The sequence below is a fragment of the Phaethon aethereus genome, assembly GCF_964289735.1.
Source record: "Phaethon aethereus genome assembly, chromosome: 14".
Lineage (NCBI taxonomy): Eukaryota > Metazoa > Chordata > Aves > Phaethontiformes > Phaethontidae > Phaethon > Phaethon aethereus.
This window is the reverse complement of record NC_138590.1, coordinates 7932096-7954786: the sequence shown is the minus strand read 5'-3', so window position 1 is coordinate 7954786 and position 22691 is coordinate 7932096. Positions and strand designations below refer to the sequence as shown.

Genomic DNA, 22691 nt, shown 5'->3' with positions numbered 1-22691 from the left:
TATTTGTCACACTAGGCCTGAACTACCAATGTCTTTTAAAAGCACTTTGAAGATCATATTTTCCAGGGCTGGTAAGAACTGCTGAACAACAAATAACTGCAAGGAATAAAACTTTTCACTTGCTTATCCCTGTCAAAACTCACGAACACAAATGAACCTTCATTTTCTGCTCCCTTCTCTCAACTGAAACAGAAATGAAAAAGTTTGAAAGCATGAGGATACCTTATTTCTATAAATATTTTTGTTTTTCTGCCATGGCCACAATGTTAAGTTTGCCACATTCCTAGTCCATTTTACAAGGGTGGGAAAATATAGTAGTGATTCGGAGATATTTGCTCAGGCCCAGCAAACTCTGTAGGCTTATCAGCTTGGCCATCAGTAACATATCGAGCACAAGACAAAATGCAACATACAGATCCATTACTTAGAAAACAAAACTAAAAGCTGTTTTTGCTACTTATTGCACTGACAAATGCAACTTAATAAAAAAGAAATCTACATGAGAAAAACTGCTTTATCAATGCTTTTTTTGCTGTCATATGGCTGTCATAATTATCTTTCCCTTCGTGAAGCTATATAGTTCAGCTGTTACATCTATTAGTCATGTATTTCCTAATTGCCTTATATTGATCTAGTATCTATACATTCCTCTGAACAAATTAGTAATAATTTTCTAAATAACAGAGGTAACACTTAATATTTTCTTTAATTCTTCACATTAAACAAATATTACTCTCCATACCCTTTTTCTCATGTTCAATTCTGTGGGGTAGTATTCCCACTGCTAACAAGCTCAGTGCCGTTATTCAATCTTACCATTATTTCTGTGACCAGGACACAGCATGTTTTCCTAGCAATCCCATAGATCACAAATATAGATTCTATTGAAATTAAAGCTGTAAATGAAAATAAAAATTGAAATAAAATGAAAAGATGAAACTTAAAGAAAATTAAATGAGGTAAAGCAGACAAGATGTGACCAGATAAGACAGATGGAACAGGAGGCTGTCTCGTTCAATACATGAGAAATACCTTCAGTACTCATGGCAACAAAATACTAACACAGAAACATAACCCCACAGTATCAGATTCTGAGACTTCTCTACACGTGTTTTTAGATGGTTTTGGAAATAGTTAATGTCAAGTGTTCAAACAAGAAGAGTGCCATGATATGTAAATACATTACAAGCTTTGGGTTTGTACAGTTAAATAAAAGAAGGAGCAGAACAGAGACGATGACAGGAAGTGTGATTTAAACAGCAAACTGCAGTTGCTCTTGATTTACATGAGTGGGACCCTACGTGCAGCATCAATGGGTACCTACAGAACCACCTATGCTGGGGGAAGGTTTCTTCCTAATCCTTATATACAAAGATCTTTATACTCTCAAACAACAGGATTTTCATCTCTTCTGCAACTGTAACTTGTACTCATGCCTCCTCAAGTTTTTCAGTTTTTTGGTTTTGGGGTTTTTGTTTGTTTTTGTTTTGGTGTGGTGTCTAGTTGGGTTTTTTTTGTTTTGGGGTTTTTTTTGTTCGTTTGTTTAAGCTAACTAAATATTTTTAGGACATCTGAATACTGCAGGATAGGTATCTGAAAAAGTTTTTGGGACCCTTCAGAACCATGGTTTTTTATGTATTTGTATTAAAGACATACATAACTGCAAGCTAAGATCACCTTCCTAGACACCAGCATCCAACATTTTATCAATATCCTTCAGTCTTAATGACATACAAATGATTTCCCTGAAATTATACTGTGTCTTCTCTACGACAAAAACATCTTGTATCAGAAGCTGAACACAAAAGGCTATGAAAAGTAATTAATCTTGACTATATCTTCAGTATCTCTTCTGTCAAAAGGAAATAAACTACTCTGGTTGGTTGGGGGGGCAGTCATCGTTTGTTTAATACACAGCAATGCCGTTACACAATTTTTTTTCAGATAAATATTTCAAGTCTAGAATGTATTTTCTTGAAGACATACCAAAGTTATATGAAAATGACTAATGGCATATCTTTCTTATGGCTTCTCTATTACCTCTTTAAAAATCCAACAGCAGCAAAAGTCATCTCCTGTCTGTCGTACATGCCATTTCTCCAACAACACTAATGCTATGAAACAATATTCAAAGGCATTTCAGGATAACCATAACACAGTATTTGTACATTTAAATTATATGTGCTTTGGAGACCCTCTTGTTGTAGAAACAGCCCACAGACTCATGTTTAAAGATGCACAGTGCTTTATTCTCAGTTGTTAGCTGAGAATAAAATGTAGTCTGGGATGTAATTATGAAATAAGCTTCTAATGTGTATAATTGAAAATAAAAGGAGAGAGGGATGAATATTCAGTATGTGCCTCCTTGCCTTTGTCTTGTTTCACATCTTGTGCGCTGATTGTCATCTCTGCTTTTTACATACAGAACGAAATGGAGCAGATGAGCCATCTTCCAGAGAGAGACTGATAAGATGAAAACACAGGTGATGATATCTCACTGAAAGGATAGAGCGTATCAGCAAGCTCTAAAATAATTTACCCCCTCAGGTGACCACATAGAAACCTTCTATAGTCATCTGAGATCAGGGGATTTCTACGCTCTTTCCAAGTGGCTTTCATTGCCTGAAATTTGTATTATTTTGGTTAAAATATCTACAAAGTAGATTGTGAGAAGCCTTATGATCATGGTAAATTAATGTTTTGTTGCCTTGCCACGTAAGCAGAAGCATTCAGAATTTTGCTGCAGTGTTTCTTCCTATGCAATATCAGCTATACGGCTTTGTTAAGGTACAAAACTATTATTCTAAAACACACATCTTGGTTTTAGATTTAAAAAAAAAAACAAACTCAAGACAAAGACCAATTACTGTTAACTATTTTTTGCTATCATTTTCACCAGTAACAACTGCCATAAAAATTGGGATGACAAAGAAAGTCACAAATAGCAAATAACAAAAAAGTGGACAGAATTTGTGGATGGCAATATTGTAATAAAAAACTTTTTTCTTCTAGCTCTAACATTTCTAGTGTTTACCCAGAGACCTCCAAATGGGGATAGGTTCAGGATTGACAGAAATAACACATTAAAGTGGGTTTAAAAAGTTATGATAAATGCTAGAACACTTGGTCCTAACCGCACCGCACCAGTTTCAGTTAATGCAAATGAAAGAGAGATCTCGAAGTGTTTCCCCAACAGCTACTCATCCCTCATTTTTTTTCCATTCTGACACTGAAGAGAATGTGCCAGAACATTTTTCAGTATGTACTGAGTAAATATTCCATAAACACTTTAAATAGGCAATGCACTGGCATGCAACACCTTCTACAGTAAAACTAAGTCTTGCAGTGTTTGTTAAGGTCTATCTCTACATTTTCTAAGTGGACACAAATGTTAGGTTTATAACCCCCAGTTGCTTTAAAACCCTGCACAGGGCTTTGGGAAAAGCAGGAGATTTTTTGTATAAAAAGTTCATATACCTTTATATGCCTTTCACTTTTCAAGATAAATTGTTGGAGCAAATATTTTTAAATGTCAGGGTTTTAAAATACAGTCCCAAGAGAGGTACCCTCGTCAGTAAATGAAAACATACTTCTAAGCTATAACCATTTTCACAGCATTTGTGACTCAACATTCACTGTCAGCAATACCCATCACACCACAGAAGTGGTGACCTGTTGAAAGACGTCATGTATATTCGATAGTTTGCATTTACTGTAATTTTTTAAGTGTTCTCAAGAATGACATTGTACCATGTGAAGGTGGAAAAAACGCAATGATTTCTCAGTTCAGAAGCTGAGGATGATAACGCAGTCTGGCAAACTGTGGTGGTACATTTCTCCCTCCCCTCTCCTTGCTCAATAAGCCTTGGCCTTGGAGCAGAGTTTGGTGGTTAAGGGCCCCTTGACTGTACCAACAACTCTTGTGTAGAGGGGAGTAACTCCTCATCCCCAGGCAGCCTTGGAGCACATCTCATCAAGCCGTGATTCAGGTGGATCAGTACCAGCGTCACTGGTATGTCGAGAATTCTAGCATCAATCATCAAATCAACAAATGATTTGTGGCAAGGATGGAAGTCTACTGATGCCTAAAGTCACTCATCTCCGAGTCCTATTAATAGTGGTCCCAAGTGAGACCCTTTGAGCTTTCTTGGACCACAGCAGGCTGCGACCAGCACCTCCCTCTGAGTGGGACGCTTTTCAGAGTCCATGAACCCTCAAGTTCATGATGAACTCAGAGACTCAGCTGATCACCAGTTGAGTGATGCAAAGCATTTGATGTGAGTATTTGACTGAATTCAAGGGGGATATTTAAAGGTACCTTTGTACATATCTATCTTTTTATATCTTTTTATGTGTCTGATCTTAGTTTGTTGCTATGATTTAATACTGTGATTTATCTCAATATCATTAATCTTAGTAAGTTTTAGGTTCATTATGTTACTAAGTTTTATATGATTTGATAGTGTGATTGATCTCAATAGCGTTAGTGAATTTGTTGTTATTTTAAAGTTACACCAAGCACTACAGCAGAATCCCCGATACCCTATCCCATTAGTCATCAACCGTTGACCAAGTCTGGGACTAGGAGTGGATTGAGCCGCACCTAGACTCCTCTCTGAGGAGGAGCTTAGAAAGCAAGGGGGTCCACTCTGAACCTTGTGACTCAGTGGGCAGGCATTCCTTTACTTTCCTTACCTAACCTTAGTCATAAACCGTTGACCAAGTCTGGGACTAGGGGTGGATTTTGGTTCACTCTGAACCCTGTGACTCAACAGGAGGGTCTCCCCTGCTTTCTCTCCTGAATATCCACATTTACCCAATTCAATCCATGAGTAAATCATTTCAATCTACTTGTAACTTAGTTTCTCTTTGTATGTCTTTTTCATGTTAGGTAAGAAATAGAGTGAACCTTGCCACCGAATTCTGTTAAGTCGCACATTTTACAAATTTTAATTAAAACTCATTCACGTTCTGATATTTTTGGTGGTGATTCTTTGAGTAGCCTAAACCACTCATTCCCATCACAAACCCTCCTCATGAAATGCTGAATGTGGATTTACAGTTCATATGTGAAAATAATTTAGGGACTTGAGCATTTGTTCTTTTCTGGCAGTTGAAATGCCCAGAAATGAGAGCGTCCACAGACTACATGCCATGGGGATCTATATGGTATTGATTACAGCCCCTTGAAACATCTTCTACTATGGAAACAGCAGTTTCTGAGGGACCAGTCTCCAGGTCACATCACTGAGGTAATTGCTAAGGTCCTTTTTGTTCTACACTAAGAACATGTCTGCATGGAGTTCTTTCTGTGTGATTTGATCTCACAGTTTCCTTCTGGCCTTGAGACATTTTTCCCATCTGCTGTTACAGATGGCACATTCAAGTGAATTTAAAAGAATGCTTTTCCAAACTTTTTCTGTTCTCTCTCTCATCCAGTTACATGGTTCTAGACTAGCAGAAGCAGGAAGTGTTCTAGGGATGCCTATTCAGAGAGAAAAAAGCACCCAAAATAGAAGCATTGCTTTCTTAGACAAGCAATTTAGAGGATGAAAAAACCCTATTCACTGAATGGCTAATGCAAATACCTGCATTATAGCATAAAAATCAGTGATAAGCATGGCTTAAAAATGCTTTCCTGCAGGTGTTTACACACATCACTGCAGTCTGGAGAACTTATCTGGAAGCACAAAAATCCCAGAATTTCTTGTAATTTATCCTAGTTTGTGTCCTTCTAAGCAGTACTGAATATTGTTCCAAGAAAAGTTCTCCTCAACTGCTTTGCACATTGAGGGCCAAAAGAAATTTAAATTTTCAGAAGAATAAAGAAATAGAAAATAGTCCCAAGATATATTGGAAAAAGTATTAAAATGTAATACTTGGAGTTTAGGCCATTCTTTTTTCTGAGAAACTTTTTTACCATTTTGTAAGGCTCAATAACAAAATATGATAAAACAGTGGGTTTATCTTAAAACAAGACAGCTATTCTCATCACAGAAAGTGTGTTCAAAAAAAAAGGAAATTTTGAAAAAAAAAAATCACTAAAACTAGATATTTAACTGGAATGAAAAATAAGTCCAAATGCTTGCACCTTCAGATAAAGCACTTGCTTTAAAAATGCTCTTTTCATTTAAGAAATAGCATTTAACAATGTCTTACAGTAATGTTCAGAAAAGCGTAAAAGAAAAAGTTCTTCTGTATAATCACAAGAAGAACTAGAAAGTGACTATTTGTGACCAACAGAAACAGGGGAAATAAAAGAGGTAATATTAGTTCTAAACACAGTGTCATAACATTTATTTTTCTTACACATGCAAGGCCTTAAAATTTCACTCAAAGCTCTCTGAGCCTACATGTGACATCTACCTCAGATTTTAGCAATTTTAGACTAAAAATATGTGCAAGTAGAACTTTATACACATATACATGCACTGTACTTAGATATCAAATGTCTATAATGTATTTAAGCATATGTGTGTACACACACATTTAATATCCTTTTCATTAACTGAGTCTTGATCAGAGCATTCTGAGATTTTATGTATGTCCTTCCTATATGAAAATTTCCCTTGTCAGAATCACCACCTACCAGCTAAAATGATACGATAGAAAATCATTACAGAAGGGAAATTAGATTGCTGTAATTCTAAATTACACTAATATTTAAATCCCAATTCAAGATTAAATGTTTGATGACCTCTATTTGTTTTCATAGTATATCTATGCAATACCCTTGGAGCACCTTAAACTATTACATGGTTCTTATAGCTGATGGAGTTTTTCTTGCTAATACAGAGTAAATGCCACTGTTTGTCTGTTTGGCAATAAAATTCAGAATTTTTTTCACTTCATTGCAATGTAATAATCTTGGATAATAGTGCTTTTAATGGAAGAGATTCCTGTGACTTAAAGCTTTTTCCTTATTAAGCTTAATTGAATTAATTATTCACATACTAATCATTTAACAGCAACTTCATATAAAATAAAAGGAAAAGACCTTCTTGAATACTTATCTCATACTTAAGATCTAATAAAGGAACTGAAGGAGAAAGATATCTTTGTTTTCTTTCAGATAAGGGAGGTATTTAAAATGCAACTACCCTCCCTCCTGCTGCGGATGGAGGTGTTCTGAAACGATATCATTTCAAATCCTACAGCAAAATGCATCTTTAGTCTATGAGTCCTTAATTGAAAAAGATATTCATGACAGTTAGTCATTCCAAAAATTGCATCTTTCCTAAAATTGGCTCATTTTGTGAATAGGCTGCTATGTAGGAAAAGTGGAGCAATGTGATTCTAAGGAGAATGGAACACATTGGTATCTATAAAACAGCTACCCCAAAACACATATGAAGGCTGGCATTTTACAACTCTTCATAATAATGCGTGGCACTTGTGTTTTATGGGATCAAAGCATTTTACAAACTAATTAATTAATCTTCACAACACCCCTGTGAGGAGGTAGGTTTTAGTATTCCAATTTAATAAATGTAATAACTGAGGCAGAGGAGCTGTATGATTTCTTTCATGTCCCAAAGACAGCCCAGGTCTTCAGTATATATAGCATTAGAAATAACAGTATTAGTATTTCTGCGGTGAATTCCTTTGGAACTTCGATGTAACTATTTGCAAGAGTAAGGAAAATCTGAATCTGTCCTATACCTTGGGCCAGAGCTGATACCTTGTTTAGTAAAAACAACAATTCCCTTAAGCAACACGCTGGGATTCAAGTTCCTTTCCTTCTGCTGGATCTATAGTCACTGTGCAAGATAAGAGCTGGTATCCAACTTGTCCTGCCCTAGGATTTCCAAATAACAAGACTGGGGTGGTAAGGCTTCCTTGTTAATGCAGACGACACTTTGGACTCAAAATTCTACATAGTTGTGCAGCATTCTTTGTAGGTAATTCTAAGTTTCTCAAGTCTTCACAACAGCTGCAGGACTTCAATGTGAGACAATGTTTTACTACATTTGCATTTATTTCTGCCTGTTTTCACAAAGTTCCTGCTTTGAACACCTGCATGCAAGAATTAAAGGTTCCTAGAAATGTGCACGTATACTCTAACAGCCTTGACAATTTGGACACAAAAATCCAATTCACTTAATTTCTCATGCAAAACTAAACAACTGCATGTCAGACTGTGAATTAACTTCTGCAAGCGTTGGCAACTGAAAGTTCAGTAATTGCACTAGCACAAAAAATTACGCAGTTAAAGTAATGGAAACACTTCTTCACAGTACTGAGATGTCCATGTTCAAACAAGTCTTACTCCAATTACTTTTCACTTACTTTTTGCAATGCTTGTATATGGCCTTACTGTCATATCAAGAAATTTAGTGTTATATATTTACATGACATAAAAAGAATGACAAGAAATTATATCTAAAATTAAGAAAACTTATAGGTTTAACTGGGGCAACAGAAAGCTACCATACCATTTAATTTCTTATTTTAAGAGAAACTTCTGAAACTTTACATTCCAGAAAACATTTTCAGTCTGAAGTTCTGTATCATTGCATGACACATTTTCTTTCCACTAGGCCAAAATCACTAGGACGGAGACCCCCAAGTAAAATGGCCTGATGTCTAAGATGGGTAACATATTTTTTCAAGTTTGCATTTAATATGTACATTTTTTTCCCTCAAATTCACGTTATGCTTTTACTGGTGATTTGATGTCCCTGCCATGACACTTTCAACACCTTCATGAAGATATGCACAATGTTTATAATTTTTTTTTTTTTTTTTTTTTTTACAAATAGCAACACTGCTTTGAGATGCTACTGAAAGAGGAAGATGGAGCTCAAGTTGATACACTAGAGAGTGACCAAACAGCATCTCACTGTAGGGCTTTTTATGTCGCTACAGGACACCTCATTATAATGTTTATTTCCTTTTCTCCCCTGGGCTAGATAAGACCCCAGTTTGAGTGGAGGGCTGCACAGCCAAGAGTAGCTTCAACGTGATGGAACCAGAAACACCTGCCCACTTGACAGTTACCATGATCAGGAACACAGCAACCAAAATATCTCCCCCCCCCCCCACCCGCCCCCAAAAAAGAAGGTCCTTTTTATCCTTTCTGAAATTCCAAAATTGAGAAAGATGAAGATGCTCTATTTCCAAGAATTTTTTTTCTTGACATGAAAGGGCATTAAGAAGTCTTTAAAAAACTTCTGTTCACCATCTGGAAATATACTTTTGTAGCAAAACAGTAGGACAGTTCTCTGTCTGTTTCTTGCGGAGGAAGTTTGGAATTACAAGGATATTTGAAATCTTATGTGCAGTCCAAAGACATAGTTTTAATTCCAGCTAGCACAAATGACTTTATGGTCCTGAAACTGAAAAATGTAAACTTACCTCCAAATTATGCTTAGGATTTTAATCAAAAAATAAGCCCCATCGGGAGAATGGGGGAGGAAAAAAAAAGAAAAGTAGCAAGTAGCAGCAAAATAAAGATTAGATGATTTACTGAAAGATGTCTGGTGCGAACAATTCACCTCTTGAACAGTATGCTCTGAGAGCTAAAGGCATTTAGAAAGGCAATTGCTTTTTAAGCTGTCCATCAGATTTTGTAGATAATAAGCAGTATATGAGAAGTTAAATTGCTGAACAAGTCTATTAATACAACAAAAATGCCCAAGGCTATTTTAAGAGAGTGAAGTGTGGGAGAATCTATTTTACTTGCGAAACAGTGCAAATTTCCAAGCAGCTGAAACTGAGCGAGGAGACAGCAGAAGGCACAGCTAAGACAACACAAAATCCAAGCATTGGGGACTCTTTTGAATTCATGTGACTCAATGCTGGTAGCAAGAAATAAAGAGAGGACAAAGCAAGACTGTCATACACGTAATTCCCTCAGTTAGGGACGTTACTAGGCTATATCTGTTAAATAGTTAGGAATTATTGCTGGTTGGGTTGGAAACTTGGCAATGTATTAAATAAATCTTGGCAAGTAAAACTGTTGGGCTTTCAAATGGGACAAGTCTTTCATTTCTGAAAAAAAATACTCTGTTCTATTTCCTTTTGTTTTTCTTTTGGCTAGAAAGGATGCAAATGTCATCACCTCACAGGATGCAGCCGCTATCAGAAGTTTTGTGTATATTCTATTTTTCAGCGAAAAACACCCACAAGCTTCAGCTACAAGCACCTTAAAACTGGCCTATAAAAGAGATACAAGAGTATATAATACTCTTCATCATGTAATTATCAGCCCTCAATGACTAACCCACTGTCGCAGAGTTCACTTGTGAGGACTGTTAGGAGAAACGTATGTAAGTGTAAATATCTCTAAAAACAGCCTGTTAATGGTGCAAAACCACACAGAACATCTTTGCCTCCAACCACTTCTTCAACTATATTTAATCCTAGTATTCTAAACTTAATTTCCTCCTCATTCTGACACACAGCACCCAAATGCTCACTTCCAGCAAAGAGTGAGTTCCAGAAAGACACCCTCCTGAGTTACACAAAAAGTAGCAATTCCAAACTGGCAAACAGAAGGTTCTCCCTCATCACCCTTCTCAAATGTTGCATTCCAACCCTGGAAAAAACCTCAGAAAACTTACAGTTCTTCCACAGGCTGCAAAAATCAGAGAAGTAATTCTTCCCCAGAATTACACAGAATAAACCAAAAGACAGCTGAATCTTTCTGTCTGCATTTTAGAACAGATTTGATGTCAAAACTGAGGGGAAAATTTTATATATATAAATATATGTGTCCATGTGGGTGGGGGTATATATATACATATATAAAAATTTAAGAAACAACAAATCTTATCTATCATAGTGTCCTGGTTTCAGCCAGGATAGAGCTGGTTTTCTTCACAGAAGCCAGTGTGAGACTGTGTTTTGGATTTGGGATGAGGAACTGTTGATAATGTGCTGATGTTTTGGGTTGTTGCTGAGCCGTCAAGGACAGTCCAGCTTCTTGTGCTGGCCTGCCAGCGAGCAGGCTGGGGGTGCACGGGGAGCTGGGAGGGGACACAGCCGGGACAGCTGACCCAGACTGGCCAAAGAGATATTCCCTACCATACGACGTCATGCCCAGTACATAAACTGGAGTTGGCCGGGGGGGCGGAAATCGCTGCTCGGGGACGGGCTGTCGATCACGGGGTGGTGAGCAATTTCTGTATTGGGCATCACTTGTTCTTATACATTCCTTTGTTGGTATTATCATTATTGTTCCCTTCTTTCTTTCTGTCCTATTAAACCGTGTTTATCTCAACCCACGAGGTTTTTCCTAATTCTCTCCCCTGTCCCGCTGTGGGAGGGAGAGTGAGCGAGCGGCTGCGTGGTGCTTAGCTGCCGGCTGGGGCTAAACCACGACACATAGCAACTATTTCTGCTATGTGTATTACATAAACCAGATATTTTAACATACAGGAATTTCATTAAAGCCGTATGTTTTCCTGAGTTCTGGTTGCATATCTTACTCAAGCTTTGCTCAACCTACTGTAAATTGATTGTTATCCTAGATTTGAATGTTGGTCCTCTAAGATAACTTTTCTATATACATTGTCAAATCACTAACATCCTATTGCATGTCATCTTTACTATCAACAGATAGTAATTTTCTCTGTAATGAACTTCTTTTAAGACTGTAAGATTAATATCTTGCAATTTTCTACCATTTTAGTGATTTAAGTATATCATCTATTGAATGTCCTGGTCTTGGCAGCAAAGAATTTTCTTGCCAGATAGAATATGAAAATAATATGGTAAAAAAAAAAAAAAAAGAAAAAAGAAAGCTCAGTTATATTTATAAATACCATGCTGCAACTGGAATGTGAAAAAAGTATTTTCCCTAAAAATAAATAGCTGGCAGCTATCCCCTCAGAAATAAAAATCCTTCTCAACCTGAAAGTAACCAGTATGTCATGTTCTCTGTAAAAAATTGATCAAAATTCAGTTATGCTCTTAACTAATACACTGTAGCAGTGAATAGTGCAGGCTATGAGGACATCATAACTACCATATAAATGTCTACATTCATTATTAGACAATTCTCTCCCTCTCTACTCCTTTTCAGTGACAGCACAAGCCATGTGCTTACAAAACTACCTCCTGGTCCTTCCTGAAATTTACCTTCACAATGTTAAATCTAACCTGACGTGCATACTGTGTGTGGGTTCTGTTAGGAAAAAGAGAAAGAACAATGTTTAGGGATCACTGCTTGCTATATCCAAAAGAGAAAATAAACTTCAGGGGCAAAAAGAATGGGTTGGCTATATTTATACAATACCATTTTGGTAATAAGATCACTTGCTGTTCAATTAATTTGGTTACAGCAATCAAGGTAAGTGAAACTGAAATCACAGAAACATATATACATGTATACACATATGTTTGTATATAAATGTATGGGGAGGCAAAAGTGAAAATTTAAGACTGATATTATAAGGAATCTCAATTTAGTAGAATGCATCCCAAAGTAAGAATATGCCACTGCAAGTATAAGCTAAAGTAAATTAATGCATCAATAGTAGTAGTGATGAACAGTAATGGTGTACAGTTTTTTTTAAAATGATCTGCCGAAATTAATATTAAGTAGGCATTTTTAAGATATGTGGAAATTAATACTAAGCAGGTATTAAATATATCACTACTGTGGACACTTTAAATCACATTAACTTTGAATTAATTTTTAGATGAAATACCTAGCTAAAGGTATAAAACTGAAACCTTACCATTAGAATCATACCATTGCTTGTCACATGCTCCAGTGCAGGCAAAAGCAGATTATGGCCAATCACATAATTCGGTTGCATTACCAGCATGTGTATTTGCCCCATCCACTCCAGTGTTTGAAAGGTATTTTAGCCAAAAAGCCTTTCTGAGACCTACTCAGCTGAATCTAAGGAAGAGGAGGAAGAATCTTCTACATTTTTTCACAAAAATTTGTCCAGAGATCATTAATAATTAGGACATATAAGAAGGGTCTTTTGAGGGTAATTATCCAACTATGACAGGCGTATATTGATATTCAGGTTTGTCTCTTGCCTCCTGGAAACAGGCTACATCCTGAGAAGGACAGGCAGATAGAAATCTTACCAAACTGAAAAGGGAAAGGGAAAGCTGGGAATAGATACTTCTTTTCAAAATCATAATAATATGGCTTTTGTAACACATTCTTACCCAAACAGTATAACATTTTGATATATATATTACAAACATACATGTATACAAATGCAGTAAAGATTTCTCCAAACCAAACTTACTTCTCCAAATAACTGAGACCAAAGAAAAATTCTCCATCCAAACCCATTACCTATTGTGCCTTTAAATGTTAGCCTGAATATGCCAAAAAAGCTAGAGACCCATAATTTTCTTTTTTTCACTTGAAAAAACAAACAGGGTTATGTTTCCTCCAACACTCAGGACAGAGCGTGTGTGTGAATTTACAGAAGGGGGGGAGAGCTACACAGTGACTTATCTTCTGTATTGACTCTGAAGTGCAGCAAATAACCTCAAGGACCATCCCCTCTTTGCTGTTCACATACATAGTTGCAGTCGGACCCGTGACAATTGCAGCGCCTAATCTTTTGTGATGGGCAGGGGGAGTACAGGGTGCCAGTCATCCTCCTACTGCCTCAGTGTACAACCCATTTCAGCACTACAAGGGAATGAGAGCAGAATTCATATCCATCATTCATCTTGTACCAGCTCACAGGGCAAAGAGAACACTTGAAATGTGCCAAGCAGAGTCTTAAAAGGGGTGTAAAAATTGATAATCACAAATATGAGACTGATAGGTATACTGGAATACTAGAAAATTATTTCCTGATATGAAATTCTTGGCCTAGAAAAAAAATTATTCTAAATACCTTTACTTAGGGCTGTACGCAAGGTTCTACAATAGAAACAACATACAGAATTACTCCAAAACCAGTTTGGATGCCACATTGTGATTGCAAGTGTTGAAATTAAACACACGCAAACCTCTGGGAAATAAAGGATCAAAGCATTAATAATAATTTAATCATATTAAACAGCTTTAAGTAAAAGAAATACAATATTTCTCTATTGTATCATAAAAGATATTGAAACTGATTTGCTCAATAAAAAGGAGGAATAGTTTCACCCAAGACAATGAAGCAGTACCAACACATATACAGCTAAAAAAAATCCCAAGTTCATTCTTGTAGTGGTCCAGACTGTTTTATGCAAAGTATTTTCAGAAAAAATTGCCTTATGCAAGTATATAAAAAAAAATACACAGTCTTAGAAACTGTGAAAATCAGATTTGTTAAAAGCAAAAAAAGTAAAATTAAGCTATTAGTTGCCTTTTATTTTTTAAGCCATCAATACCTTGTTTCTTTTGGGAAACAAACAAACAAAAACCCCAAAACCTTAGAAGAAGTATTTTTCATGAATGTTTTTAAGGTTTCTAAAGAAAATCTTTGTTTTACTTGATTCTTCTGTAGAGCGATTTTTTGTGAACTGTACTTACTGTTTACCAACATTTTAAAAAATAGAAATTATTATGGATTGTTAAGCAGTCAGATTGAAAATGACTTGCCACAAGTCACAATAAAAAGTCAGAATTGTTGAAAACATTAAACCTGATAGTTAGTGTCATAGTTTATTCTGAAAAATCATAATAAGCATGATTTCACAGTCTTAAATTGAAAACTATACCAAAACGTTCATTATGCTCTTATTGTTCTCGTCCCATCAATGCAAATGTATGCTAGGTAGTTGTTTTATATGTCACTTTATTGTAAACAAAAAGTGTCACCATTTTAAGGAATGAAGTAGCTGTTGTTTCACTAAACAATAACAAAACCTCCAGACTTGCTCCCAACCATAGCGCCAAAGCTTGAACTGCTCTCACACAGAAAACACAACTGGACACAATACAAACTGGTAAATATAATAATCATCACAAAAGAACAGAATCTGTAAATGAAAATTAATTAAATATACATGGCAAAATGTTTCTCTACAGTTCATAGCGAACTATCTGGTCTGTGTTACAGATCTAACAGTAAAAGACATTGTCAAAAAAAGAAAAAAATATATTATTTTTGCATGTTTTAACAAAACTCTCTACCTGGTCTCATGTTCCATAAAAATTGCCATGCTGCTCCTCTTGAATTCACCTACATACTCTATTACTGTAGTCATACTTCAACGCGGCATACTCTTGCTATGCACCAGATTTAGTTACTTTATTTTCTGTCTTTTAGCAACTATCACAGCTACTAATTTTCTTCCTTTACTTTTTATGTAAAAAAAAAAGATAAATAACCTTTAGAATATATAGCCTTTAGAATAATAACCTTTAGAAAAATAACCTTCCAGCCATAAAAGGCAGTGCTGTTCCTTAAACGTAGAGGAAGTTGAGGAGCTAGAAAAAGTCCAGGTCTGTCCCACCAAGTGGAAGATATTCTAGGTTCTACAATGAAGGATGAAATCGGCATCTTGCACATTAGGAGAGTGCCTCAAAAGCACAAAGTACCTACTGCTAATTGAACTTTTTCACATTTTTCATGCCCCTTCTCCAGACATGAATCACTATCACAGACTGCAAGAGTCCAGGGATCATCCAGACAGGAGGCATTTGAAGCCTGACTGCAGCATAACGGTGAGAGCACCGATCTAGTCTCCCTCAGTCTCAAGGAGAAAGGCTCTACCCAAGGGCTAGAAAGCCACCTGTCCTGAGACAGGCATTTCCTGACACAAGTGACTGGCTAAATTTTATCATGCCGGAAATTTTCAGGTTTGGGTGTGAAAGTTGAAGTCAAATGCCAAAAGAGTTAAGCCTGAAGTCCTGTGACAGCTTAGGACTTAGTTTGAGTTCCAATTTAGTAGACATGTTCTAAAAAAATCCTCTAAAAAGAAACATATTAATACATATCAAGATTAGTTATATTTGCTCAGCTGTCTCATTAATCTAAGGAGATCAATGTAAGGATTTCCAGAAACATCTGCATGTTAAAGTGCAATAACAAAACTAAAGACATCCGGATCAGTGACTTGTAACAGATGACCTTAATTAGATATGGACTTCATGGTCCATGTTCATTCAAGTGACAGAACTAAATATATAAGACTGTGCCACTCTCCTTTACAGCTGGGTAGAAAATAACCAAGTTAAAAGTGCATGCTTCTCGACATGATAGTTATAGGCAGAAAATAGAAAAAGCTCACTGAAAATTAAACAAATACACTAATAGAAGTTTTAAGAATTAGCTTCCCCAAAATTATTTTTGTCTATTATTCTCAATATGAAAATATGGGACCGTGTAGATTTAAGTTCTGCAGCACTTCTTTAGTTTTGTTTTTAACCGAGTCAATGCTTTCTATTTTGTTACTTACCTACACCATATTAAGTCAGTCATCTTTTGCAGGAATATATTTAAATCACTTTCTTGGTAATTAATTTTTCTACAAACACTTCTGAACAGACATTTCCCTCCAGTTTTGAGAACTATTTATAAACTATATTATATAGTTTAAGTATCAATTCAAGTGTCATATAGATTTTCCCTTTTTTCCTCTAATGCTCATTTTGTATTTCTTGTTTCAATTCCTTTGAAGAAGCAGTACTAAAACCAGCTTTTAATGCAGAATTAATATTTAAAATAACATTTACAGTCTTATCTGTTCTTAATACAAGTGTCTGAACTGTACTAAAAATGGCAGTTTATCTCCAAAATTTATAGTAAAAAAAAATTTTTAAAAATCTTCATCCATTCTTAGAATACTTAGGTTAAAATTGTTTCTGGAATATGATCAGTTATATGGAATACAGCAATAAAAAGAATAGCAATAAAAAAGGCAAAGAATAGGTTTTAATTTGAAGACATGGATAAAAAACTAAAAATAACAGGCAGAAGAGTTAGAAATGGTTCATACTGACCTGAGTCCATAAAGGACTGTCCCATCTGGATGCAAACGGATCATTCTGTTCTTCACAGTGACACCATGTACAAATGACTTCTTGTCATTCAGAAAATAGGTATCAGGAACCCACAGCTGATCAGCTACTCTGTTGTCCAGAGTAAGGTTTAGAGGTATTACATTATATGACAGCCTCTTATCCCTCCATGCTTGCTGAAAGTACATTGTCAAGGTATAGTCCTGTGATTAAAGCAACAAAAAAAAGTTTGCATTGAAACAGACAGTATACATCTGGGAAAAAAAATATTCATTGCAACTGTTCTTAAAGGCAAACATTTCTGGTCAGAATTTCCATAAGTAGATTTATTTATTTCTGCAGTACTGAACATCTTGTGTATACTTAAGATAAATAAGAATAGAGAAAAGATGGGGTATTTGCATTTTATGAATGACACTGGAGTTCTCATTTTAAAATTTAAAAACAAAATGGAAAAATATTTGTAGACACTTAACAGACTGCAATTTCTGTAGCACTTTAGAAGCCTGGGAGTTCTAGGAAACAGGAACATTCACAGATCTGAATTTTATCTCATAGTCTCCACTGTATTCAACAGAGCTCTTGATCAGGCCTTCTATCTCTGAAGTTTCAGCTATCCCCAGACACTTCTCTGAATTAAAATCTCTTCAAAGTCTGTTAACTTTCCCCTCAGCACTGAAATCAATGTGAAGTCTTTGAGATTTCTGTGCTACGGAGTCCTAGTCTTCTACTTAATTTTACAGATGAATTAACACTGGTTACTTCAACGGAACAATTCAGAGAGCCCAATTAAGCATCTGGGTAAATATCTGCAATATTATGAGACTTGCTTTGTCTTGATACGGGCCACTAATGTACAGTACTTTGGAGTTGTTTCGATCCTTTGGTGTTTTAGAGAACAATGTAATTACAAAAATTATATTTTGTAGGACCTGTTATACAGAGGCAGAATATTCATTATATACTAGCCTATACTAGAAAAACTCCATAAATAATACACAAAGGAGCTGTACGTCTGATCATAGATCACTGGGTCATGGGCTGTAAAACAAAACTGACAGAATACCAAAAGGAGGAATATTCTAAAACGAGTGTTTTGTTTTGCTTGTTCTACAGAAGTCACAATCAGGCCTTAGATTATTTTGGTTTAGAATTCGTATTTAACATAGACTTCATTAAATAGTGACAACTGTTAGGTTACAAAAGACTACTTTCAACAGAAAGTCAACAAAAGCGTCTGTGTTTATCAGCAACCCCAAGATTCAGCCGTGTATGAAAGTCTGTACCTATGCATCAGTCTGAGGCACTTGAAAACAAGAAATCCCACCTAACTTAGAACAAGTAACGGTGCCTACATCTCACAAACTAACTTCTAGCAGTGCATAACAGAGAAAAGCATGCAAGATATGAATACTTTATCGTATAAATTGCAATATTAGTTCTCATTAGCTGCTTTGTATTTTAAAGGAGACACCACTATTGAAATTGTTTTCACTACATTTGAAAAAGAAACATTAATCTTCCTGATGAAATACTTTAAAAGCACTTACCACAACTATATTTCACAAGCATTTGCATTTAGAAAATGAACACTATACAGAAGTTCTCACAAAATACAAGGGTAAAATTTTCTTATTTTGCAGTTTCACAGACTTTAAAAAAAAAAATCTGCAAAAATGCCTCTGTAAGGAATCACTGAAATTTACTTAAGAAAAAAAAAGTTTTATATTTCTAGAAATTATCTTTTTACATGACGGCCTAGGACTTGACAAACAACAAATCTCACAAAAGGTACATGGAAAAGTTAACTTTCCTGGGAATGGGAAAACAGACACACTAAATTTCTTCCACTGCTATGCTGAGAGGTGGGATTCACCCTGCTTAACTTCAAGCCATGGAGACACATCTCCCTCCACTGATTTCAGAGCATCTAGGGCAATCAGTCCTAACCTATGCACATCAGTGAAGTGCCTCCAGTTACGTGAAGTGAATTCAAGCCATTGTCAATGGCAAATTGAAGAGAAAATGAAAATCAGATATAACTTTTATTACCAATGTCTCAGTATCTGGGAAACTGTTTTTCCTTTCTTTATTAGTGAAACTTTTTATGCACAAATTAGGTTGATGTAATTATTCACTTTAAAAAATATACGGGCCACCCTTAAAAACATGCATTAGGAAGGGCCTGTGACAAGCATGGCTATTCCATCAGAGTTCTCTAAGCAATAACACAGCACCTAGAAAATAATTGACCCTGCCTCTTCTGCATAACCGTGTGCACTCAGATGCATCACAGTATAAACTGGAGATGTGTATTTCCATGGTGGAAACACTTTTTTTTTTTTAATGCATCTTTCCTCAGAAGAGCCCACAAACATGAGCTTCAAAATGCCCTTTCTGTTTTCACTGAAGCAGGGAGAAATACATGTTTCTGTTGAGAATAGTTACAACATTCCTTCCTTATCAATAGAAAACCAGAATGGTAACGCTGTCCCTTCAGTCTTCTTCCTATTTGCAACGGTTAAAGGTTAATCATCTTCCTTGCTCTGCCTTCAGCCCTACGCTGCAGCTGCTAATGGAAGCACGTACACCCAGCTCATACACAGAACACTGCTCAGCTTTGGTAGGGTGCCACGGACATTAACAAAACTGCACGGTTACAAGTAGGTAAACAGCAAATACATTTTTTCCAATTATTTTACTACCAAATACATTTACCTGGTAACTATTCTAATCTGATTTCAAGAACGTTCCACCTACATCTGAAGAATTTTACTGTTATGCTTCATCACTGTTCTGCAGTATTTGATTCATAACCAGATACCAGAAAATGTTCAGTAATATATTGTCAGTAAGAAAATGTATTAGTCTTCATTATACTAACATATCACAACATTAAGTAGATGAGCTGTAGCAAGTGCTCCCCTATTATCCTTGGAACGTTGCATTTTATTCCTATTCTAAGGAATAATCTACATGTATTAATATATAGCATATATATATAGAACATGCTTCCCTCTTTATATCTCAATAAAAGAGGAAAAGAATCAGAGGAAGAATTGTAAATTTGAAGCACTGGTACAGCTGAAAGAAAAGCCAAGGCACCAGGCTGGAGTTCAGAATCAAACACACTGTGTTCCAGAAACAGAGCTGGTGTTCCAACTAAGAATTATTTGTCATCTGTTGGCCCTAATTTTCAGATGTGACTGGAGTTTCTGATGGTCAAAACAGGACACCTTAAATAAATTTTTGTAAAACCCTCACAACCATTCAAATTTAGGTGGGTTTTAAAAAAATTATTATTAAAAATAAATGTGTTCCAAGCTACATATTTCAAAGTAGATGTGGTTAGTTAGAAAAAAAGGAAAACCTGTCACATCAGCTGCAATTCATTCCTTAGAGAGGAGGGAAGCATCTATTTTCAAAATTCCAAATGAAACAGTAATTCAAAAAGATGATGTGAAGATACAAGATGACCCTGAAGTATCCCAAGAGGCTTTATCCTTTGAGATTAGGAGCATGCTTTTCTAGCAGAAATACTACAAGAAAAAGTTCTGTTAAATTCCCATTAAATATGGGAATCCCCCTGTATTCTGAGCATAAACATCAAAACAAACATGCAAATATCTTGTCTCTTTAGGAAGACAGACTCACAAAAGACTAGAGGAATAGAAGTGGCTAGTAAAGGATGATTTTAATTTGTTAAGGCCTTATCATCCTATTAAATTCACATGATAGGATTGTTAGAAGCTTAGCATTAAGTATGAAGATGGGACGGGAGTCAATTAATTTTAAAAGGCTAGCACACGGTAGTAATTACAACAAGTTGAAAGAAATATGAAACCAAACCTCATGACTATGTCTGTGTATACCATTACACAGACATAAACTACAAAGGTACAGGCTATTTACAATACAGGTATACAGATAAAGAGTGTACAAATATAAATAAATAGGTTCATCAGTTACCCTGAGCACGTGAAGCTTTGAAATGCTGTAAAAAATTTTATTAGACAAAGTTACAAGCAAAACCTAGAATATAAGTAGGAAAGTACTGTATTTTCTGTAAATACACAAATATTATCATTTGTATAGCTTTCATTATTATTCCATTGTTCACATAGTTTTAAATTTAATAAACTTTTTATTTCTGTTCAGATGCAGAGATTTAGGCAACAGAAAATGGATGGTTACTCCTATGCTGATCAGAAAGATCTTTCCTCTTTTCCTCACCAGATAAAATTCAGCTTCCCAGTTTTCTTCTTTATATCACACACTGAACAGAAGAGCAGCAAGTAGGAGACAAAATTAATCTTAATGCAGACTTTTTCGTATGAATAAAAAAAGTAACAAACAGTTTTATTAGCATTAGCATACGTATAAGTAACTTTTATCCTGAACGTTATCCTGAACGTGTGGTGGTTGTCTGCAAACACTTTTATCTGCTGGAAATGTATATACTCTGGGAGATTGAAACTTAAATTTAGATAAATAGAATTGTTACAGACAGACAAGTTGTCAATTAAAGACCATCAACAAGGTAAGATCCTGTACAAGAAAGCACCAAATCTGAAAACTGGCACTCTTATTTATATTCTCTCATTTCATTAATACACTCAAATAAGTTTTCTTAAGCCAAAAAAGAAATGCCAGTTTGGGCCTATTATTAGCTTAAAAAGATTAGAATGCAGGCCTTCGCTAAACCCACCCATGGGCCAATAACTGTGAAATGTATATCGCTGGTCCTCTTTTTATATTGGAAAAAGGATCAAGGCAAAAAAGGAAATAAATTTAATGAACATTCACAGCGACAGTGGGAGTCCAATGCAAAAGACTATGCCAGATGTAAATTTTTTAAAAGCATGAGGATAAGATCCAATGTGAGAAAAACAGCATTTAAAATATAGCTCTTCCACGTTACAGAAAACAGGATTGGTTCATAGTGCAGCTTAAAAAGTATACCAACACTTGTATTAACAGGGATATAACACAGGGACTGAAACACTTTGGAAGTAATAAAAATCAGGAAACTTTGGAGGAGAAAAAAAAAGGAGAAGGAACATTCTGTATATGATAAATACAACATATAGCAGCATGGAGTTGAAGAAGCTATTTGTCTCTACTCATCAGTAATGAAAAGAGAACTCATCTGTGGCTTGGCTTAAGTCCATTTCTCACCACTTTCCTGGTTATTCCAGGTTATTTCTAACTAGTAAAAATACTTTACTACATTTCCCATCACTTTTAAAGCTAAATAATGTCCTTCTGAAAATATTTGATGCTGAAGATTTTGCCTGAATGCTATATTAATTTGCTATATACATTTAAAAACCTGTCTGTTGATGACATATTTAAAAGTGCCATTAAGTAAATGGTTACAGCTACACTGCAAAATGTATTTTAACATGTTAAAACCTATTATATACTTAAGAAGAAAGGAGCAAATGTTAATTCTACTCCCTCCTCAGGCCCAAATGAAGTTACCACTGATGTGTGCAGTTTCTACAATGGGAAGCACACAACATGTTTCACTACTCAAATGGTATGTAAATCAATCCAAAACAAAGCACTTCAAGCTAAAGGATCGTCAGTGGAATTATTTCAAAAGCAATGTCTTTCCCTGAGTGCTGATTGACAATCCTTTCAATCCTCACTTTGTTTAAAACTAACCACTACATCATGTTCGATTAATAATTATTATTTCACACTCACGTCAAGAAAATTAACATAAAATGTCTGCTCTCAACGCTGGAGACACCAGAAAATGACTTACATAAAAGTAGAATGAATTGTTAAAAGAATAGGTGAT

General features: G+C 35.6%; 1 protein-coding gene across 2 annotated transcripts in view; it reads right to left on the bottom strand.

The window, feature by feature from the left end:
- GABRB2 (gamma-aminobutyric acid type A receptor subunit beta2) overlaps positions 1–22691 on the bottom strand; it is a gene marked incomplete at its 3' end in the record, with an annotated part of 167484 nt that overhangs the window by 89339 nt on the left and 55454 nt on the right. For both annotated transcript variants that reach the window (XM_082006405.1, XM_082006406.1), the window contains exon 4: positions 16865–17085. In XM_082006405.1, coding sequence (XP_081862531.1) covers positions 16865–17085 — 221 coding nt within the window. The remainder of the gene's footprint in view (positions 1–16864; positions 17086–22691) is intronic.